This window comes from Spea bombifrons, chromosome 10, assembly GCF_027358695.1.
Source record: "Spea bombifrons isolate aSpeBom1 chromosome 10, aSpeBom1.2.pri, whole genome shotgun sequence".
In the NCBI taxonomy this organism is placed as follows: Eukaryota; Metazoa; Chordata; class Amphibia; order Anura; family Pelobatidae; genus Spea; species Spea bombifrons.
In genome coordinates this window covers 25,095,377-25,117,655 of record NC_071096.1, presented here as the reverse complement: position 1 = coordinate 25,117,655, position 22,279 = coordinate 25,095,377, and the positions used below count along the sequence as shown (strand labels likewise).

The following is a 22,279-nucleotide window of genomic DNA, read 5'->3' as shown; positions in this document are numbered from 1 at the left end:
GTGCTATAGTCTGGGCAGGCAGATAGATGCACATATTATTGTTTAACCCTCTCATCAGGCCCCTGTTACCCATGTATTCATGTGTAAATATTATGACGTTCCATGTCAGTTATGTCACGGAGCTGGCTTGTTGGACCAACTACCTCCGCTGATTTGTGCTTCTTTAGTCTTGGACAACACACTCTTCCCAGATTGCGCAGTCACTAGCAGTGTAGGTTATATAAAAATGAAGAACACTTTTTTTCACATGAATGGCTAGATAGTTACTACCATAAAGTTTAACAAAGACTGGTGGTAGAATTAGTGCATGAAAAGAGTTAAAATACCAGGATTTTAAATACCCTGGGGTGAGAAATATATGGTTTGATGGGGGTAAATTGCATTGGATGGCTTCATAGATGTTCCAAATAGCACATGGGGGCAAAATTATGGAAGTGCTTCTTGTACTTATTGCCTTATAACTTTCTAAAATCTGAATACATTGGCTATTTCTAAACTCACGACAAACAGTAGACTCTATTTAGCCGACTTTCTCATTAACTTTTATAGATGAGTGAAAGATTTTTCAAGGAGAAGTCAGACGAAGTCCTTTTTTTGTAACATCTTCACCATATTTTACTCATTTTTATAAAGCCCTTCTTGAAAAAAAACTATATATAACTTGTGTGGGCTCAGTTACTGGGAAAGAAGAAAATTACAGCTAAAGACGAGCACCGCAGAAATGTTAATACAGCCATTGTCACGAAGGGTACAAAAAATAAAATCAGCCATTGTCAGGAAGGGGTTAAGCGAGTCTAGCTCACAAGATCAAAATCTAGATAATGACTTTTTTTGGTCTGTATGACCAGTTTGCCAGTTCTGTTCTGAGAGCTCATCACACGGTTCACCTCCTAAAAGCTTAAAGGATCTGATGTTATAGTCTGGCTCACCGGGAAGGCATTCACTGTGCTTTTATTTATTTTCGTAAAAATGTATACTATTTACAAGATCATAACGTTATTTTATATTTTTAATGTTTACGTATAGGTGCTAATACAGGAGATTAATGAAAAAAGGTAACTATTCTATATTTAAGTTGAAAGTAACCTTTTCTGCCATGAGGCTGTGTATATGAGTCATGGCCTCCTTAGTTTGGGTCTTTTTTCTTCCCCAGATTAAGTACAGCACTTCCATTTTATATGGCTGTCCAAGGGTGTTTTTAGCGGGGTAGATTTTTTAACCCCTTAATGACAAAGCCCATATATGTACGGGCTCAAAATGCATTGTTTTCAATGGGTTTAGGGCCCGCCCATTGTCCTTAAGGGGTTAATTTATATTGCCATGTGAAAACAATGACAGTAATGTTTTGTGCTAAATAAAAATGATTTAAATAATAAAAAAAATAAGACTATGCCTGCGGAACAAGGGGCGGTTTATATTAAATCCATGTAGACTACTTGCTAAATGCTCAATACATTTTTGCTCCTAAACACGCATTGAAACTGGAAATTGTGACTACGGGAAAATTATTAGTGGTGGTTGTTATTATTATGTATATTTTTTTTTGTTTTTATTATTATTATTTTATAATATTGTTTTTTGAGCTAAAATGTCCCCCAATATATTTCACAATCATTGCTCCAGCTTTCAAGTTTCTGTTCACTTAATGAGCATTTTAGAAAAAGGAAAACCTCTGTATGTCTTAATTGTATCATTATATTCCCCAACAGTTTGCATATTCTCTCTACGTAGTCTTGTAGGGCGTGCAAATGATATACCTGTTTGTATTCTAGCGTCTACCTAAAATAGCTGATTGGCTTGGAAACGAACATTTCAGGAAATGGTAAGTTTTGTTTTAGTTTGAAGACAAGAAGAATTTATATCAATGTGGAAGTCATTGCTTTATACAAAAAGGCTCTCAGTGAGAGAGACAGGGGAAACAGAGGAGTAAGTACTCACTGGATACAAATGAATCACCCTCAATCACGAATGAGGAGAAAGTAGGAACGTCAGCCAGGATAATAGTCAAAGCAGTTCTTTATTTATGAAAACACTGACCGGTTTTGGCATAAACAAACGCCCTTATCAAGGTGAAACATACAAATGGTATTCACGGATAACCTTAAATACCCTCCCTATAAGGTCATGTGACCTAAATGGGGTAGTAGTAACAAACAATCGCTTAATTGGTTACCAACAACCTGAACAATGTATAATACAAAAATAATACAAAAAAGATATTATCACTTCCATTTCCATTATTTATACACCATAGAATAGTAGAAATGTGTAAATATATAAATGTTACTGAAAAAATAAATGAAATAAACAAATATAAAGAGATACTTAAACGACTGCTATTTATAAAAACAGAGACCAATTTATCTCCCTATTAAGGCCTGCCTGATTATTTTCATTTTGCAAAGCTCCTAATTCCGAAATCCAAAAGGATTCACGGCGTAATAAAGTCAACTACCATGGCCTGCCAGATGGTAGTGGACAGCCATCGCATTATGTTTCTCTCTGTCAGTCCCAATCATTTTAACGGCATTACGAATAGCAGATTTATGCTCAGATATACGTTCCTTTAAAGGTCTTTGGGTAGATCCGACATAAATTTTGGAACATGGACAAAAAAAACAAAAAACATACACCACAAAAGCAGTGGCACAGTTAATGAAGGAGTTAATATAAACCTTTTTACCTGTGTAGGGCTGATTAAACCATTTGGTATTATTCGTGTTGTTGGGCATAACTGTCACATTTGTAATTACCTTTAATGGGCTGATTTAGCCACATACTCCTTTGGTTAATGGGTTTTACATCACTGTGAACTAAACGGTTTCTAAGATTGCGCTGTCTTTTGTAGGCAAGGCTGGGGCGATGAGCAATCAAATCTTTCAATTTGGACCCTTGTTTAAGAATATGCCAATGGCGAAAAAGAATATTTCGAAGTTGGCCTGATAAGGGTGAAAAGGCTGTGATATGTCTGCAAATAGGGTGTTTAGGTACTTTCTTAGAAAAAGGTTTGCTACTTTGGGTGTCTCTGGACTGGATCTACAATACAGATTTGTTAAAAATATCTTCAGGACAACCTCTACTTTAAAATCTAGATAGTAAGGATTGAGTTTCTATTTCTTTAATAGAGGGGTCTGTACATAGATTTCCCACCCTCCAAATTTGGCTCTTAGGAATATTAGCTAAGAGAAAAGGGGGGGGGGCAAGAGTTAAAGTGCAAAAGTGAATAAACTGCCATGGGATTGCGAAACAATTTTGTGGCTAAAGCAGTGCCAGATCTGTAAATGACCATATCCAAAAATTCAACCTCCATGGAATGGTAGTGGAGTTTTAAACGTCCAATCAATGAATCTATGCCACCCAGAAATCCACTGGAAAAATGGATACATGGGGCATTGATCACGACTCCTCATAAATCCCAACATATAAATTATGGGCCATAACCGCCCCCATATCGATGCCACTGGTTTGGGCATGAAACCATCCCCCCTGATTTTTTGGCTACTTCTACCTATCAATCATTTATATGTTCCCTCATACACAGTCCCTTCTCAGTTTCCTCCTCAAAGAGCATCAAAATGGGTGGTAATGGTGCAAAATGTTGCAAATAAATGAAAACATTTCTGACATTAGTTTTAGTTTGCTTGGTAAATTTGGTAAATTTTGTTTTAAAAAAAGTTTGTATATTAAAGATTTTTTGTTGTTCTAAAGAAAGTACACCAGAATTTCACTAAGCTTTAAAAAATCCTTACAAAAATATAATCTGAAATTGACCTGTTGAAAACATGTTATGTTTGGTTATGATTGAGGAACTCATCAATTAGCTCATTAACTTCTTTAGTCTATTTGTTAAAAGGATCTACTCACCAAATGGAGCGTTAGCAGGAAAGTTGTGGTTTTAACGCCTTGACTTCACAATTATCAGTACCAGATGGGAACTCTCCAGGTTTGACCCAGAGATCTCAGGGTAAAGCAGCTGTCCTCTGGTTCTCCGGGTCAACACCTGAATCCTCCGGGTCGCGTGAGCAGGGTCTTGATACGTCCCGCTCCCTGCCCATTTCCCCTAAATGGGGGTGTTTCCGCAATTCAGCGGGAACACCCACCAGTGTCAGCAAGAACACCGACCAACATTACAGGACCGCCCGCTGATGTCAGTGGGCAGTCCTGACTGCGTCCTGCAAGCCAGAGCTAAGAAGTCCCCAGGTATGCAGATAAGTTCTAGTTCAAATATTGTATACATTTTTGAATAAGTGTGTTTTGAGGTTGTTCTTTTATTAAAATTGAGAGGGAGGATGAAAGCTCAAGATTAGGTGGATCTGATTTCCAGGCAGCCCAAGTGTCTTCTAAGTGGAAAAGGTAATAAGCAGGGCCAGCCCAAGACATTGTCCTGCCTGGGGCGAAGTGTGAAATGCCAACCCCCCCCCCCCCCGCCCGGAAAAAAGTGCCAGAAAAACAGGCCCACATCCATTATGTTATATCATGATAATTAAAACTAAAATTAAACTTATCAGGAAGGGAGAACATGCGACAGCACAAAACAAAGGTGAAATTAATCTTCATGTCCAGGCTCAGCCTGGAATTAACCCAACATAATGCATATTATATATAATAATAATAATATATTTTGGCCCAAGAAGCTCATCCATGGGGTGAAAAGAAAGGCGAAATTAAATTTTATTTTGTCTGGGCTCAGGCTGAAGTTAGCCCAACTCAATATAATGCATATAATATCTGTCACTGCTGGCTGCAGCTGTAATTGGTGTTAACTCCAGGATTCACTCGGAGTGAGCGCTGACGAGATGTCTGACGTCACCGTGCTCTCAGGAAGCTCATGCCCATGCTGCCACACAAGAGCTGACCTCCAATCATGGAGGAGAAGACACTCTCTGCAGCGTGCATTAGGTCTGCAGACAACAGACAAGCTCATAATAGCTTACTGTGGGCTGTGGCGTCCATTATTTGGCACCCCGGGCTGTTCGTGTATGTGGCACCCCCCCACACCAAAATTCTTATTTGGTCAGTGCATTATCTGTTCTGATGGAAGCCTGCCTGCTTATTAATCTCGTAGCTGTGGATTGTCTGTGTTCTTTATTCTCTCTAGGATGACCCATCTGTTCACCTGTTCTATTTCTGTGATGGTCTTTCCCTGCTTGTATTTAATGGAATGTTCTTTTGTTGCTGAGCTTCCCACACAGACACTTGATGGAGTTGTGCAGCTTTTACATGTTGCCGCTGTATGCTGCCTGTTCTGCTTATGCTGACAGTCCGTCCACATAGCCTGTCTTGTCCTTCTTGATGTTGAGGAAAGGGTAGATGTGAGAAATGTTTCTTGGGTGCAAGAAGCAGTATCAGCCGAGGATTAAGGAGAGGACTAAGTCCAATATAACCCAAGGCATCTGCCCTGGTTTGTAGGAGAGATAGTCATGTTGATTGCTAATCAACTGAATGGAGATTGAGAATTATTATTTGTTTAATTTGGCACCATCATATTCCAAAGTGCTGTATAATGGGTATTATTAACAGACATTATGAAAAATTATACATAGAGGCAAATAAGCATAGGCATCAACATAAACAAAGCCTGACCACCGAGACCACAAGAGGCAAAGGGAAAATAGGCAGCAGCAGGATGAAGACAACATCATCGGACTCAGGGTCCACAGCCAGGAAACACAGTCGCCATATGGTGATGCAGGCATGCTCAACTGCTTCCCTAAGTTCACACTAGGGGTGGTGCTACAGAGCTTCTCCATTTTGTCTTTATTTTTGTTGAATAAATCATGGCACGGTATAATATGTTATTGTTCATCTGGTTTTGTAGTTACCTAATTTTTAGACCTATGTTTGTTATGTCCTATGAAAAAATAATTTCTATGTAAGAAAGTTATGACACACAGACTAAACATTGTAAACCACAAAAACCTTTAATGAAAAATAATAAAAACAAACAATTTATAACATAAAAAGCTAGGAAGCAAATTATATACAATTTGTGCAACACCAGACCAACCAAAGGATGCTTGGGCAGCACAATGGTACGTGAAAGAAGGGTTAGAGTGAAGGGAGGGGGGAATAGTTCACCAGATCAGATATATACCGTAATTGTGCTTCATAACTACTATATATTAAGACATTAGCAAAGACAAGGAAAAAGCTAAGAATTAACATGGCAACGATATGTCTACAAAGAATGGCAGTGTTTAAATACAGGTTCATGGAGTGCACAAGGAATATATAAGACACATTTCAAAAGTTACCAAGAGACCATGTAACAGCATGTAGCGAGTGTGTGTATATCTTAATTTATCAGGTATGTAATGTGTTAATGCCTATATCAAATTAGTTGTTTATATATATATATATATATGTATATATATATAGTGTGATTGTGCATACCAAGAGAAACACGTGGAGTCTCAGAATACGGGATGTATGTAACAGCTTTTTATAATGTATGGTATGTGTTTCTATAACACTTTTCCCGTTTGAAGCACAATTTGACCATCACGATATTCATATTACAGTGTATAGCTATATTTGTGTTTTGACATTTACTGTACTGTTATGATAATGGTCTGTGTACAAGGTTGGCACAAAACATACATATTTATGCATTATATCTTGTGATAAGTATTTTACGTACATCATATTTAAATATTTTTGTCACAGGACTTTATATGCAACTAATAGCATTTTTATGTGATAGCAATTAACCATGTTTGAGCAGAGCAGCATTGTACTCTTCACTTAAGATCAATTATGTTGTTATGCCTAACATCTACATCTGAACCATTCATATACACATGCTATATGTTTTTATTTTTGAAAATCTAGAATTGGCACTACAAAATGAAGTAGCTATAAGATCATGTAGGCCAATTTTATAAATAGGTCATTTTACGTATGTAATAACCTATCAAAAAAGTATGTGTGCACACAAAACTAGAGGGTCCCGCATTGGAACATTTTGGGCACTTTTTCTTCTACATATTTCTCCATTTCCTTACTGCAATTCTATCAATTGGGGAGATGGGGGTATTAGAGCATAAGGACTACATGCAAAGCCCCAGATGGCTTATTGCAAAAAAAAAAAAAAAAAAAAGAAAAAGAAATACAGATGAGAGCTTTGATGATGTGTCTTGTATCGTTTTGCATTCTTAATGACCAAAGCAACACTTTGTTACTCAGCTGCCTGTGTAAAAAGAATGCATTTATGCACCTAGAGAAAGTGTATATTGTAACAGTACTTAACAAGTGCATCAGTGAATGATCTACTAAGAAAGATATGTAAACAAAAAATTATAACCCAGTCTGTGTAACAGTGTGTGATAAGGAACATTATTTGGCTCATGATCTTTACTTAGCTCAAACATTTGTTTAGGGAGTAAGTGTAAGATACGTGTTGTTCTATCCATGTACAATGTATATCAAGGTTTCCCTGGTAAGCTGAAAATGCCAACAGAAAAATATTTGACGTGAGTAGGCCATTGGGAGGCAACCTGGAAAAACTTCACATCCCCGAAAAGACGTCCATCAACTGTAACTGTAAAGAAGAAACAAGAGAAAGTGAGGCAAAGTAGTGCGTGAGGAAAAGGAGAAAGGGTAAGAAAAAAGAAAAGACCATGCAAGTCAAGAGGGAAAAAGTGGAGATGCGAAACAGAAGAAAGAAGAGACAAAAGACGTGGACACAGCAAAACATGAGAGAAATCCAATTGTTCACATGGTTTGATGGTTTGTCTGGATAAACTCTAATAAAAAAGCATATTTATGATATAGCTGAATGTTTTCTAACACTGTTTAGAACATAAGGATAGACTGGTTGAAAACTGTACACAGAAAATTCTGATTAAAAGACATAACATTCTATTTGTTTCCACAGAGATGTATCCACACTTCTGCTGCAGGACAGCGCATTAGAAACATGGTTCACTCTCTCGGTAAAGGAACTTTTAGATATTACAAATAACAAGGGAACCAGCAATCAAATGAGATAACATGATACTAGATATAGTGTAGAGATGTCTCATCATATCATTGTGTTCAATGTAAAATGAGACCTGCTAGTTTAATTGTGAAAATGAAGCATCTAGTGGAACTATTCCCCATAATTACGTGCAAAAATGTTTTTTTTTATTCTTAACATCTTTGTGAAAGGTCTGGAGAATGCAGTTATTAGTTAAAGGAGTATTTTTTTTCTCTATTTTTCCATATCATTCCTTGAAACATTCACCAGTGCAAATCAACTCTTACCTCTCAACATGGTTTGCTGCTGTCTAGCTGAACAGATTAATCTTGTTATTCCTTCAATGATTTGGCTTTTGGCATCTGTTTCTTTTTCCTTTGGCTTTTTAAGGAAAAGTGTTGGCACTGCAATGGAAAAACATATTAAATGTATATTTAAATCTACATTGCTAAGTTAACTTGCAGACCGTGTGTATTATAAAGAGGACTTCTTTGTTTATTTCATTTGGGAGTTTGACTTAATGCATATTTATTGTGGTTTTGTATAATACTTGGTTGAGTGAGGGAGAAATAATCTGTTCATTTATTCATGTAATGACAGGTCACAATATCCCATGTGATATATAAGAACTATTCAGGCTATCTAGTCTAACAATTGTTCCTTCTGTAAAAACCACTTTATTCTGTTCTTGCACTTCACTTATGTTTGAGAGAGCCTTACATTAATCCTATGCATGTTTACATTTCCAGACACAGTGTCATCTAAAATCTCTTCAATAGTCCGACTGACTCTGTTTAATCAAATCACTTATCTGAAGTATCCAAAGCTCTCCCTGCACTCTATTACTGTGATATTCATATAGGGAAGTAGCATACACAGAAAGAATAGAGTTGATTGGTAATGATTTGCAGTACTAGAATATGAGCTTAGAATGACATGTACAGAGCATTAAGGCTACCGTATTTTAGGTTTTGTGGGTATATTGTCATAACTTAGGTAGCTAGTTTAGTCCTATGATGCAAGATTATTTTGTGTTAAGGTTATTATGTGATTTACTGTGTACCAAGGTGTATGTTATAGACACAAATGCATGATGTGCTTGTAGGGATGTTTCAAAGGTTACAAAGAATACATTACTAACCTTTCTTGTTTCGTTGCTCTGTAGTTACTACGCTTAAGCTCATACTTCCTGGTGGAGTGTCTGGTCCTGGAAGGCGTGATACAACCACAGAGCGGAAGACACTGCGCAGCGTATTTTTCCCACCCCCTTCTCTCTCTCTACGACGGTCACAACTCAGCCAATAGTCAACCTGCAGTCCAAGAGCATCTGGAGCAGTGCTGTGAATAGCAACCAAATCAAAAACAGACTGCTAAACGCACATCTCTTATCCTTCTAATATGTCTGTAAACTCAATTTTCACTACTACATGGCATGCTTCTACATCTCACCCAGTATTTCCTTGCAGACCAGCTCCCAGTGAAGGAGATGAGGGAGGTGTTGCCGACCCATCTCTAGGAAGCCCAGAAGAAGAAGGAGGAGAAGTAGAAGGAAGACCAAGACACAAAGAGGTTGAATCCTCTGCATCTGCGAAAAAGTCTAAGAATAAATGATGGACAGAGAGAGGGAATAGGAGGGAAAAACACAATCTATAACATATGTCAGTTTTGGTGGATAGTTTCACTTTGTAAGCTAATATCTTTCCTCACATACCAGTGTTTGGAGGAGACGCCTCCACTAGTCCCACTTTTACCACCTGCAAGGGAAGGTCACAAAAAAAATATCATATGGATACAATGTAGGTGTTAAATGTTGAGCATGATTAATAAAATACATTTCATTTGGAAAAAACATAAAGAAGAGATGATTTCCTGGATAGGAAATAATCAAATAGGGAAGAAAAAGTAATTTACCTATGTTGTCCTGGTTTAGTGAACTATAAAATGTAGGACTGGGGTAAAGTGATATATTTGCATACAAAACTGTGACAGTATCTGCAAAGTTTTTTCTTAAATTAGGAAACTGATGTTTCATGCAGAAGAAGGCACTGTGTAATCAAACTAGGCAACAGCCTTCTTTTGAAGGTTGTAGCTCACACTGAAAGCTTTGTTGTGTGCCCATTGTTTATTATAAACATAGAATTTGACAGCACCTGGTACATCTAGTCTGCCTGTTTTTCCTGCTGTAAATCCTCAAATACCACTTCTGCTGGGAAGCTTCTTGACATCCAAAATTCTCTTGGTAAAGTAAGACTTGTTTACATTAGATTTAAACCATCAAATTACGGCCAGGGATCTGTAAAGTGCCATAACCACCTCCCTCGTTTTCCGACAACTAATAACTAGGTATAAAACCCAGCGCACTGCTTGTTTTTTGATGCATTTCTTGCTTACCTTAGTTCCGCTCAAGTCCCTCTATTCTGATGTCCCTGGCAGAACAGTACCCCCAGTGCTAGATTTAGCATTTTGAAACTGCACCTGTCACACTCTCAACAATTCTTCTAATTTATTTAACCCCTTTATGACTATTGACGGTCCAGGCACGTCATGCCCTAACATCCAGTCAGTGACAATTGACGTGCCAAGACCGTCATGGCTTTAAACGGGTGCAGAAAGGGCTCTATGTTCACTTTCTGCACCCAAATGGTGTCGCTGTAATGCCTCGATATCAAGGCATTCAGCAACACAGAGATCGGCATCAGGGGGTCATGTCTGGCCCCTCCTCGGAGTGTCAACGTTTTTTCACTTTTTCATATTTGTTTTTAATGGGAAATTTTGATGAAAGATGATATGATGGTATTTAAAGAAAGCCCTTCTTGTCCTGAAAAAACCAATATATAACTTGAATGGGTACACTAAATGAGTGAGGAGAAAATTACAGCTAAACACGTGCACCGCAAAACAGCCGTGGTCACAAGGGATACAAAAAATAAAAAACAGCCTGGTCCTTAAGGGGTCAAACAAACTTTGTAAAATTACAATATTGTGATATACCGTATTGGCTCGAATATAGGCCGCACTTTTTCCCCCCACTTTAAGTCTTTAAAGTGGGGGTGCGGCCTATATTCGGGGTCTAGCGCCCGACGCCCGGGCGCTAGACCGGGGAGGGAGGACAGTGGTAGCATATCTCGGGGGGGGGGACAGTGGCAGCATATCTCGGGGGGGGAGGACAGTGGCAGCATATCTCGGAGGGGGGGGACAGTGGCAGCATATCTCGGGGGGGGGACAGAGTGGCAGCATGTTTTTTTTGGTGCTTTTTTAAAGAAAAAAAATTTTCTTTAAAAAAGCACCAAACTTTTAGGGTGCGGCCTATATACGGGGGCGGCCTATATCCGAGCCAATACGGTACATGTCATTTACAAATCTGTAGGTGGTCAGACAGCCAAGTCAAAGGAAATTATGAAAAGGAAGAAAACAGGTGGGAAAGGCAGAAGGGATAAATTGGGTAGGACGGCACAAGTGAACAGAGAGGAATTATAATTCGTAAAAAGAAAAATAAGATGAGGAGCAACAACAAAAACTGGAAAGTCAGCATTTGATTTTACAGCAACACAATGATTTTAATTGCCTTAACCAAATAACTTACGCCAATGAAAGGGATGAATTTTTGATATGAATCATCCTCCTGACTGAGAGAGAGAAAAACAGTTATGTCCTAGGTATATATAAATGCTCATCAGCTTAACAGAATGACCTAATCAATGCAAATTATTTTCTAGCTACAGCAGCTTTCAGCGCCCTTCTGACAATTTATCACGTATTAGGCCCTGCAATTCTCATCATGTAGCTATGTTATATGCCTCTGAATCCAACTTTCTATTTGTTTTACTGAATTTTAGAACCACTCTACCCAGCCCTTAGTGTTGATTAATGGAGTAAGGCTCCTTTACAGTTTCTGTATTTTTGTCCTGTGTTGTATAGTAAATATGATTTTTTACTTTCTATTATGCGGGATTAAAAGTTATGTTTTACTATTATATATAGTCCCACGTACTGTCTTTTACAGTAAGCTGTTACAGATAAAAACACAGGAGCCTGCATGGGATATTTGTTAGTATTTTTCGATCCTTACAGTTTATGTTTGCAGGTCAGCATGGCTTCTGCAATTGGTAGCTGGAGGGATGTATTGGCTCCACCCACATATTGCATTATTCGGCCAATAATATCAAAGGAGGGCTCTAAAGAGAGAGAAAAATTTGATCACGAAATGTTTTTCAGATTATTGTTAAACAACATTCTTGCTACACTCTTTAATTGCTTCACTATCCCATGTTATTACATTTATCAAAAAAAGGGAAAAAAAACTACCAATACTCAATATATTTAAGTAATAATAATGTATCTATTTTATATCTCCTACAGTCAGTGACAGCTTTACCTGTTGCAGGAGCCTCGGTTTTGCTGAACAAATCCCGCCATGAAATATCAAAGAAAAGAGAAGCATAGCGTTGATCCAGTGAAGATAGGTATTTACATACAGGATGAGACCCTGCAGGAAGACATGTCTAGTGAGACAAAAAGCCGGATGATGAATAACATTTTGTTAATAAAGTCTAAATTTATTTTCACCTACCCAGTGGAACCAATAAGAATCTTAAGTAGCCAAGCCAATCAGAGGCTCTTCCAGCCAAGTTTGTAACATAGGCACTGAGCAGGAAACTAAGGAAACTATGACCCCCAACACATACAACTTTCAATGGTCTTGGAGGTCCAGGTGCTGTATGACAACTAAAATGTAATAGAGGTAGAAAACACAATCACAGGGGCTGAAACTGTGCAATTCAATGAGACGAAACAAAATCAACAACCAAACTCTCTTGTGCAGACTTTGAACAACACAAGAGAGAGACAGACAGAGCCCCCCACAACACCGAGAAGCAGCCCATGTCTCACTTCCTTTTAAGTAACGAGCTTGCCAAACGCAATAAATGTTCCTCTGTTTTAGAGTACCTGTGTGTGTATTAGCCAATTTGCATGCATGATTTTCATTTAATTCACTTTACTATAGATTATGAAATTCAAATACATGTTCCACTCTGTTTTTCCTGACATATATATACTCACTGTCTCTGTATATGGGTAAGTATTGCAGTAAGCGCACACTGTACATCGGATGAGCAGGTTATGCACACACAAGGTTTATGCTGCAGTTGAAAAAGACTTGAGACAAACTGCAAAATAAAAGTATGGAGGTAAATATACAACTCTGGAATGACTGGGAATTGCAAATCTGTAGTTCTTTCTACAACCATCTACAACCTGTGAGAACTGACATATAGAACAGCAGCATATAGAACAGCAGCGGGAAAAAAATAAAAAATTGAATATAAACAGAAGAAAAAAAAAAAGGGGCATTTTGGGTGCTGGTAGAAAGGACACATTTTTCCCTGCATTAGACGCTAATTAGTGTGTTTTTGTTTTTGTATATGTATGTAGATCGCACACCCAGCCCATGTAGTTGGCAGTACACAATAGAACATAGTTTAAGCACAAAAGGAATTATGTTTGTTCAAAAGAAACACTATAGGTAGATAATTTATGTCCACAAGTAAAAACAAAGAAACATAATTAAATAAATGTGTCATTGCCACTTTATTTAATTTTTATTGAGGGGGCTTGTTTTTAGATTGTGGGTGATACCTATTACATTACATCTTAGCAAGGATCAGACTTTTCCCCAGCGTGCTGCACCTTTTAGATTTACGTTACATATCCGTATCCTCCATGGATTCTTTTTAGCAGCCTAACTACATTACATAAAAATGATCTGAGTGATTGCTTTTTTTGCTTGCTCGGTTCACGTTAAAGCGCACTGCTACATAGAAGCTTTGTAGATGGTGGCCTGAGCTCATTTAACAAGTTATTTATCTCCTGCATAGCTGGAACTGTAAGAGTTAAAGCAAAATCAAAAACCTCACCTGTCCTTGCCAATCGGACGTCTGCACAATGATGATTGTTTCTGGCAGAGATGGATCCGAAAGGTTCTGATTTAACTGTTCAAGTAGCAGCTTACGAGGAACCTGACAGAATACAAGAAAATTTGCTAGTCTTCTCTCCTCTCACACATAGCAAGACAGTCACATGCAAAGAATGCGACAATTACATTTACTAGTGAAATCATTAATGCGGCTTTTTAATGCGTTAAAGTGCATTTGAAGGCTGGAGTGTCCCTTTAATCAGTCAAATATCTGCTATTTATTATTTGCTATTTATTATTTCTTACCTGCCCACTCTGTCCTACGTCGGGTGTTTTTTCATTGTCTGTACTATGTGCTCTTTCTCCAAGTCCTTTGCTGGAATGTTTCTCCTTCGTTGGTATACTGCGCCTGCTTTGAGGAGTGACACTGCATAGGTTGAAAGGCCAGAGTTCAAGCAATTCTAAAAGTTTTTAAAATTATATTCGTGCTTCTTTACAGTGTTGTACTTTTGTTTTTAAATGTTTTAACTCAAATGTGCATATGTATTTTGTACAATTCCTTTATTATACACCAAAACAATCTCATTATTATTATGAAAGACTAGTACCATGAATTCAAGAGGACTCATCACCTGGACACCCGGTTGAACATCATTTCTGCATTTCTTTTACCTTGTGTGTAGAATATAAAAGCATGTACCTAACTCAGAATAGCTTGACCTATACTGTCCATGGCACAGAGGTTGGGATTTTCCACTAACACAACATAAAAAGTTTTTCCGTGTGGTAAATGTAACTTCTCTGTTTGTTTGCTGTTAAAGACTGGTCCAACTGTATTTTACTTTTTATATCATAGTAGAATTCTATGAAGGCATTGGAACAGAAAGATAAAATAAGATCAAACACTGAATCAAAACAAATGATCTAACAAAAAACGAAAACAGAATCATTCCTTACCTTGGACTCTTCAAGGATTTGGATTTCTCAAGGAGAGGCTCGGAGAGTGTGTCAAGATCCTGTGAGATATCTAGAGAGACATCCTGTAATACAGAAAGCATCCTGTCAGACCTTCACATCCATTCAAATACCCCATTTATTATGAATTAATTTAGAAGTGCCATCCTGACTTATGACTTATGTCTTGTTCTTCTGTCCCCTATGTACCTGAATCTCAGTGTCCATTGAATCCTCTCGACGGGAAGATTTCACCTCAGCTGTTACATCCCCCTATAAAAGAAAATGCCACTTCTATATACACACACACAATACTTAAAATGAACAATAGGCTTGTTATTTTATCTCCTCCCTCTTACAATGTATCCACAAAAGATGATAAATGTACCCAAAAATAGGAGGTCTTTCACTAATTTCATTTTTTGTGTTGCTCAAATTGTAAAAATGAAAGGGGCTTCACATAGTTTAGAACATAGACTTCACTGAATTAAAACAAATACGTTAAAGGAATGGAAGCTCCCATCATAGAACAATATCAAAAAGGAGTCTAAGGCACCCAAGATACTCTTTTGTCACACAATTAATATTCTATTGCCCCACTCATATGGGAAAATAGGATCTTTTTTGTACCGGGCTGCTTATATCTCTTCCTTGGCTTCCTTTGCTGTTCAAACTTCCAATTTCTGTCTGAGAACTGGACTGTGAAACACCCTCAAAGAATGGTCTGAAGACACAATAAAGCAGGTAGAATGAGTGTTCTAGATAACAAGATAAAAATGCAGTGAAAAGAAACAGATTAAAAAAAACTTGATTAGTGTACACTAATTAAACAGTTTCACCTGAGCTTAGGTTTGGGGGTGCTCAAGACACTCTCACTCTCCTCTAACTCAGGACAGCTGTCGCTGGGATTGAACATCTCAAGGCTATCATATAAATCATCAAGATCTTCCTCACGAATCTCATCCCGAGACACATGATCCAGACCAAATCCAACCTTAAAGACAAAGATATAAAAAAAGTGCTGTAAAAAAAGGAAATCAGATTTTTTGTTTAGATTTTGTTAAGGACCACAGCTTTTGGTGATCTAGAAAAAAAACCTAGTTTTCTCCAAGAGGCCAAAAAGGAGAACGATGCAGAGAGCTAGCAAGCTACACTGATATGAACCACAAAAGGAAATCTGTTTTAAAACACTATTTAGAATAAGCGTCAAAACAATTATTACTAAGGAAGATGTAAAAAACAAAAGAAAGTGTAAAGAAATTATTATAGATTTTTCCCAGGATCAATAAAGTAAACATTACTGATCACAACAGCATTCAATGATAAATACTGCTTGGTTACTTACCTGGGAACTGTCTCTTGATCCCAACCAGCAAGTGGTAATTGAGATTTACAAAATTAGAATATACTATACACGAGCACAAGCAGCTGCAAGATTGTAACCACGTTTTCACATTGTTGGAAGATTTAGGATTGAACCCAATGCTGTACCATTAGCCTTGGGGCCAGCAACAGCACCGGGTAAAACACATAATCTGTATAGTGTTACATAGAGAAACACTATACAGACCAATAAAATATTGTATAAAATAATAAGAAGTGACTCTGCTGGGACAACTCACAGATTTCAAGACTATATCTACATGCAATGCAATCTTACCTCTTCTGAGACTTTGAATCTTTTCAAGAGGGCCACGAACTTCTGTTTAATATTTGGTTGCTATAGAAAGCATAGTGTAACAGAAAGAAAAGAATCATCAGCATGTTTTAAAATATGTTGGAACGATAGTATTAACCATAAAATAAAACACAGTGGGTGGCTGTTTTTGTAAACGAATACAAAATGTTTGTTCTATCTCCTGGATCAATAAACATTTTTGAATGCAAAGTTATTCTTTACGATTACATTATTCTCAATTTGATACCCCAAACAAAAAACAGAACTCACCAAATAACAACTAGAGTTACTCCACAAACAATATTTATAGAATGTGTATGTAGTAGTACTAGTAGTACTGGTGCCTGAAACTAAGCCAATTACTTTAAAATAAAATGAGCTACCTTACCACATTTTAAGTAATAAAACAAGCAGCGGTGGACTTGTGCTGTACATTTGCACACTACAAAAACTAAACACCAGGTTTCCACCAGTAAACACAATGACATAAATGAGCCAATATCCTTGTTGATTTGGAATTCAGTGTATTTATCTAAAGTTAGTTTTCTAATGCTTTGTATGGTTCTTGTAGCAGAACAATGTAGTGATAGATCGCGAAAGAAAGGCTGCAGGCAAGCAGGTACTAGCATAATGTTTGGAGACAAAGGTAGTCGAATATCAAGGTGCTTAAAAAGCCTTACTCGTGTTATCACTGATGATGCTGGTATTTTCCTTCGTGATTTCTTCACCTTCCGAACATCGTCGTCATCATAGTAAAAGTCCTGCAAACATTATTACATACACATGTGAGTGATTGGTCATACATTATGATTAGCTGTTATAGTTGACCATCATATACACCTCATATGCCTCGCATACATAATATGCATCTATTCAATACTTTCAAGTTCATCAATCTTGTATCACGCATAGGTATCCAGTACTGTGCAAAAGTTTTAGGCAGGTGTTGAAAAAATGCTGCAAAATAGACATATAGTTACCGTATTTGCTCAATTATAGGCCGCACTCGATTATAGGCTGCACCCTAAAAGTTAGGTACTTTTTTAAAGAAAAATTTAGATTCTTAGAAAAAAAACAACTTAGTGTTATAGATATGCTGCCACTCTGCCCACCCCAGATATGCTGCCACTCTGCCCCGCCCCCCCGAGATATGCTGCCACTCTGCCCCCCCCCGAGATATGCTGCCACTCTGCCCACCCCAGATATGCTGCCACTCTGCCCCCCCCCGAGATATGCTGCCACTCTGGCCCCTCCAGTTACCCCCCTCACCCTAGACTTACCAAAGCAGACTTGGCGGGGACATCTGCACGATACGCCTACACAACTTCCGGTGCCGGCGCTTCCGCCGGGGGAAGTGCTGGCAAGGGAGATTGTTAAAGCACATCATGCAGACGTTCACCGGCTGCGCCGATGCGAGCGTTAACAACCTCCGCTGCCGGCATGTCTCCACGATGTGCTTCAACAATCTCCAGTGCTGGCACTCCCCCCATGGAAAGTGCTGGCAAGGGAGGCTGTCTCAGCAGGATGCAGGTCCCCTGCAGCGCTGCGGGGGATCTGTATCCTAACCCTGCTGCCTGCCCGGAACTGCATGTCGGGCGTCGGGCGATACGTATTGCGCATTCCTGCACTAAACCCCCGATATAGGCCGCACCCCCACTTTAAAGACTTAAAGTGGGGGGAAAAAAAGTGCGGCCTATATTCGGCCAAATACAGTATATAGTTTATTTTTATCATTTAACAAAATACAAAGTGAACAGAAGGCCAAGTGTTTTAACTATTCATAGAAACACAGAAACCGGAATGCAAAAAAATGGCAGCGGGTGCTCTGGACTGATGAGTCAAAATTTCAAATACTTGGCTGTAGCAGAAAGCAGACTGTTCGCCAAAGGCCTGGAGAGAAGTACAAGAATGAATGTTTGCAGGCAACAGTGCAGCATGCTGGAGATTTCTCACAAGTTTGGGGCTGCATTTCTGCAACTGTCATTAAGAATTATCTTTAGTGGAAGGAAGAACAAGGAATGCTGGATGGAATTGCCCCCACAGAGCCCTGGTCTCAACATCATCAAACATGTCTGGGATTACACGGAGAGAGGCAACCGAGGCTACCTAAACCACAGAAGAGCCGTGGTTAGTTCCCCAAGATGTTTGGAACAACATACCTGCCAAGTTCCTTTTAAAAACTGTGTGCAAGCATACCAAGAAGAATTGATGGAGTTTTGAAGGGAAAGGGTGGTCACGCCAAATATTGATTTGATTTGGATTTTTCTTCTGTTCCCTTGCTTTGCATTTTGTTATATCATAAAAAAATTTATTGTAATATATGTCTAATTTTGAAAGCATTCTTACATTATTTTCCCACATTTGTACAGAACTCTAATGATATGAATTATGTTACTGCAAATGACCAATGCTGCGACTGTGCATTAATTAATTTTGAGAAAATCCACACAATGTAGCAGTGACTAGTGCTCAGATATCACTTCAGCTCCGCTTCAGAGTTGGTAAAGGAAATTAGAGTCCATTTTTATGAAAATGATCACTTAGACACATACAACTCTCACAATGTCTAAATAAATGTAATTCAAATGTGCAAGTCACCTGTCCATGTATAGGATCATCACTTCCTTCCTGCTCAGAGGAGAAACTTTCATCTTCGTCTTCTGAATAATTTTCTATATCAGGGGAACGATCTGCAGAAGAAAATAAAAATATGGTCTGTTTCAAACAGATTGCAACAGTCGTATTTTATTTTGTATATCTCTAGAAATGTTTGTTTAATCATTGTGTACACGCACTGATACTAACATTTTTTTTTATTAATAGTGTGTGTTTTGTGTTTTGTTTTTTTTACCTTATGACCTGGGAGACCCCTCTCTCTCTCACTCATGGGAGTAGTGGTCATCTGCTGCAGAGTGTAACTGACAGCAGCTGATATGGAAGTATCTTTTTTATTATTATTATTATCACTCAATGCTGGGGTTCCATAGTAGCACAGACTTGATTCATAATAATATTAATAACAAATAAAAGTTGTAATACCAGACAGTTTGGCTTTAGGTCCCTCGTGGTCAATTGGCTGACTGGACAGCGAGTGGATATTTATTTCAGCTACTGGGAAAGAGACATCCTTGACATGGCTGTGCAGAGATAAGACAAGACCACTTTCACTGGGAAACTGCAGGACCTGAAATACAGGCAATTTAAAAAATTAGAAATCAAAACAAAATGTGTCTCTGTAAATTAACTAGTTTGATTTCCCCACCTCTCCTGCATTGCCATTCTTTATTTTACCTCTGCCATATTTATAACTCCCACCGCCAGGCTCTTATATCCCAATATAGTTCGGTTCTTGTATCTTTTTCGTCTTTGTAACATGATCTGCAGGCGGTTAGCATCACGTTTCAAGAAGTGGGGGTACTAAGAATGAGAAAGATTTAAAATACACATGAATTAAAAACTGAACTGTGAGGGGCAATTGACAAGTAAATAACAGGATTTCTCAAAGTAAAGAAGGTACATCGGAGACAACGGTTAGTCACCTGCAGAGAAAATGTCAGCTGCAGTTCAGTCTCTGAAACGCCACTTGCCGGAAGAGAGATCTCATTAGACCGTAGAATTCTCTTAGATCCCTGACAATCACAAAAAGGTAATAATTATATACATTTGGATATGTTACAACACAGAAAATCCAGAAAAAAAAACAAAACAATAAATGTCTGTATGATACAGCACAAGTTACCTGAAGCTTGACTGCAATCACAACGGATGATAAATCTTTATCCAGATCTTTGAACATAATGAGTTTTCTCAGAGTGAGAGAAAAAAGCCTGGGAAAAAAAGTGTGACTTACATTCTGCAAATATGTTATTATTCACTGAATAAAGAAAAGCCAAGCATTGGTGAGCATCTAACTTTTTAATAAATATATTTTTTTTATACACTTGACTTGGCAAAACACAGAGTGACCACACATAAACTACCTAAAGAAAACCAAATACAGGTATTTATCCCATAAACCTCTGGGCGGCACTTTACAGATCCTAGTCTGTAACCTTCAAAGTGCAAAGGAGTTCTAAAAAAGTGGTCACCTTGACAACCGGAAATGTATCTAAAGAAACCAACAGGGATCAACAGCAGTTGCCCATTCTGGCTTATAATAAAAATTTCGAGGAAGAATGTAGTGTAAATGCGCTCCATGAAGCCTTAGAAGAAAAAAAATGTATTTTACTTAGTATAATCTTTGTATTAGTAATTACTAATAAAATGAATAAAATAAATTAATGTTTAAAGAGGTGGAATTTCTAAACCGCCTGTGTTTGCTACCAGGTTCATTTGATATTGCCCACCTTTTGATCTAACCCAAATAACGCACTCTGGCTTAAATGGACACTACAATGCCCCATCAACAAAGAATGTATTTTAAAGTACATTAATATACATTCAATAAGTTCCGAGTTACTTTTCTAAAATATTTATTTTGCATACCCCAATTTTTTTTGTTTTTATGTATTTTTCTTGTTTTGTAAACCCAATAAACTTTAAGTGTTATTAAATAAATAGTGCACCGGCACCCTTCACTGCCCAGGTTTCGTCAGGAAAGTACTTCCAGCAAAATCAATGGGAGCACTTTCTAAGCATACATGTGCAGGTCTTATCAGACCCCCAATGGAACTCTTGCCCAAGCTAACCCTGGACCTGACTGGCAGTCAGTATACCACACATGGGCACTGGTGGGTACCAAGCGCATTTCCTGCTTCACAAGGAGCTGATGAATCCCTCCATGCATTAGCATGAAAAGGGTCTATTGGCTGGAGTGTAATGTAAATGTAATATGGAATAAAAAATAAATACAGCACTAAATAAATATGTCACCATAAATACATATAATGCAATATGGAGACACTTTAAAGGTTCATGAACAGTAAGCATAATTGTTTAATAACACAATAGTCATTTGTTTCTCAAACAACCAGGACTCTGCCTATTACATTCCCGCCATAAAAAACAGAGGTGTTGATGACATCAATACGTGCTTACGTCACACCTCGGTACGCAGGCCGCACTTCCTCGGTCTGTCTCCCATGTCGCGTATAAGTTCATGCGAACTGGCCCTCCAGCAGCGGGGGTGGGGCCAGGAATCAGCGCATCACCGCAAGGGGTGGGGCCTCCAGTTGGAGGAGTAGCTGTGGCCCCCAATGGCCCCGCAACAACAGAGCGCTCGGACATGCTGAAACGAATACAGGGGACTACTCAATTAGCCAATCATAGTCTCAAAAAATCCACTCGTGACACGAAGCAACCAGGCCAATCAGAGAAAGCACTGTTGGTAAGAGGAAGCGCCGTTCTTTCTCCTTTCCAATCGGCACGACCTCTTGGTGTTCCCCGACGTAAGTGGCAGCTGGATACTGATTAGCAACAGATTTGTCCAATCATTGCCGGAAGAGTACATACGTATCCGTCTCTTTTCTCGCGTTCTTGGAGGTGGAGTGTAATGTGCTTACGTCACTACATAGCATGGTAGTTCCGGTCGTTTGTAAATGATTGCTATACGTGCCTCTTATATATATATACTTCGTTTGAGAAATGTATTTGCGAATTGAAATTACGTGTTCGGAAAGTGCAAATAGAAATGTGACGTAGAGAAATCGGCAACGAAGATGGAAACGCGTAGTAAGGAGCTTCCGGAGACGTTTAGTTGCTTCCTTGTAATGAAATTCTACCATACTGACGAGATATGACAACTATACATTGAAGTGTTCTTGTACACTGAAAG

At 38.3% G+C, this 22,279-nt stretch overlaps 2 protein-coding genes across 5 annotated transcripts in view; one reads left to right on the top strand and one right to left on the bottom strand.

The window, feature by feature from the left end:
• The window catches only part of LOC128467684 (putative neural-cadherin 2), a 267,631-nt gene that overhangs the window by 142,432 nt on the left and 102,920 nt on the right, over positions 1–22,279 (top strand). The gene's annotated exons all lie outside the window — the stretch shown is intronic.
• PACS1 (phosphofurin acidic cluster sorting protein 1) lies at positions 7,316–21,863 on the bottom strand. 4 transcript variants are annotated; one of them, XM_053449354.1, is made up of 24 exons: positions 21,551–21,863; positions 20,246–20,333; positions 20,046–20,135; positions 19,798–19,923; positions 19,546–19,690; positions 19,105–19,196; positions 17,187–17,267; positions 16,489–16,548; positions 15,668–15,822; positions 15,459–15,552; positions 15,039–15,101; positions 14,832–14,914; positions 14,181–14,301; positions 13,876–13,977; positions 13,022–13,128; positions 12,531–12,685; positions 12,336–12,446; positions 12,030–12,135; positions 11,544–11,586; positions 9,672–9,714; positions 9,410–9,557; positions 9,102–9,298; positions 8,248–8,364; positions 7,316–7,540 (listed from the first exon to the last, which is right to left on the bottom strand). In XM_053449354.1, the coding sequence occupies exons 1-24, from the start codon at positions 21,730–21,732 to the stop codon at positions 7,425–7,427; spliced, it is 2,625 nt and encodes an 874-aa protein (XP_053305329.1). In that variant the 5' UTR covers positions 21,733–21,863; the 3' UTR covers positions 7,316–7,424. The 4 variants fall into 4 exon arrangements, with proteins under 4 accessions (XP_053305329.1, XP_053305332.1, XP_053305330.1 ...); XM_053449357.1 differs by having other exon boundaries at positions 14,181–14,283; XM_053449355.1 differs by having other exon boundaries at positions 9,410–9,545; positions 21,551–21,862.

Coding starts and splice junctions, on each gene's coding strand:
- PACS1 (XM_053449354.1), bottom strand. CDS start 21,732: ATGTCCGAGCGCTCTGTTGTTGCGGGGCCATTGGGGGCCACAGCTACT. Junction 15,553..15,667: donor ACCCCCAAACCTAAGCTCAG/GTGAAACTGTTT, acceptor TTGTGTCTTCAG/ACCATTCTTTGAGGGTGTTT. Junction 8,365..9,101: donor AGAGCAACGAAACAAGAAAG/GTTAGTAATGTA, acceptor TTTCCATTGCAG/TGCCAACACTTTTCCTTAAA.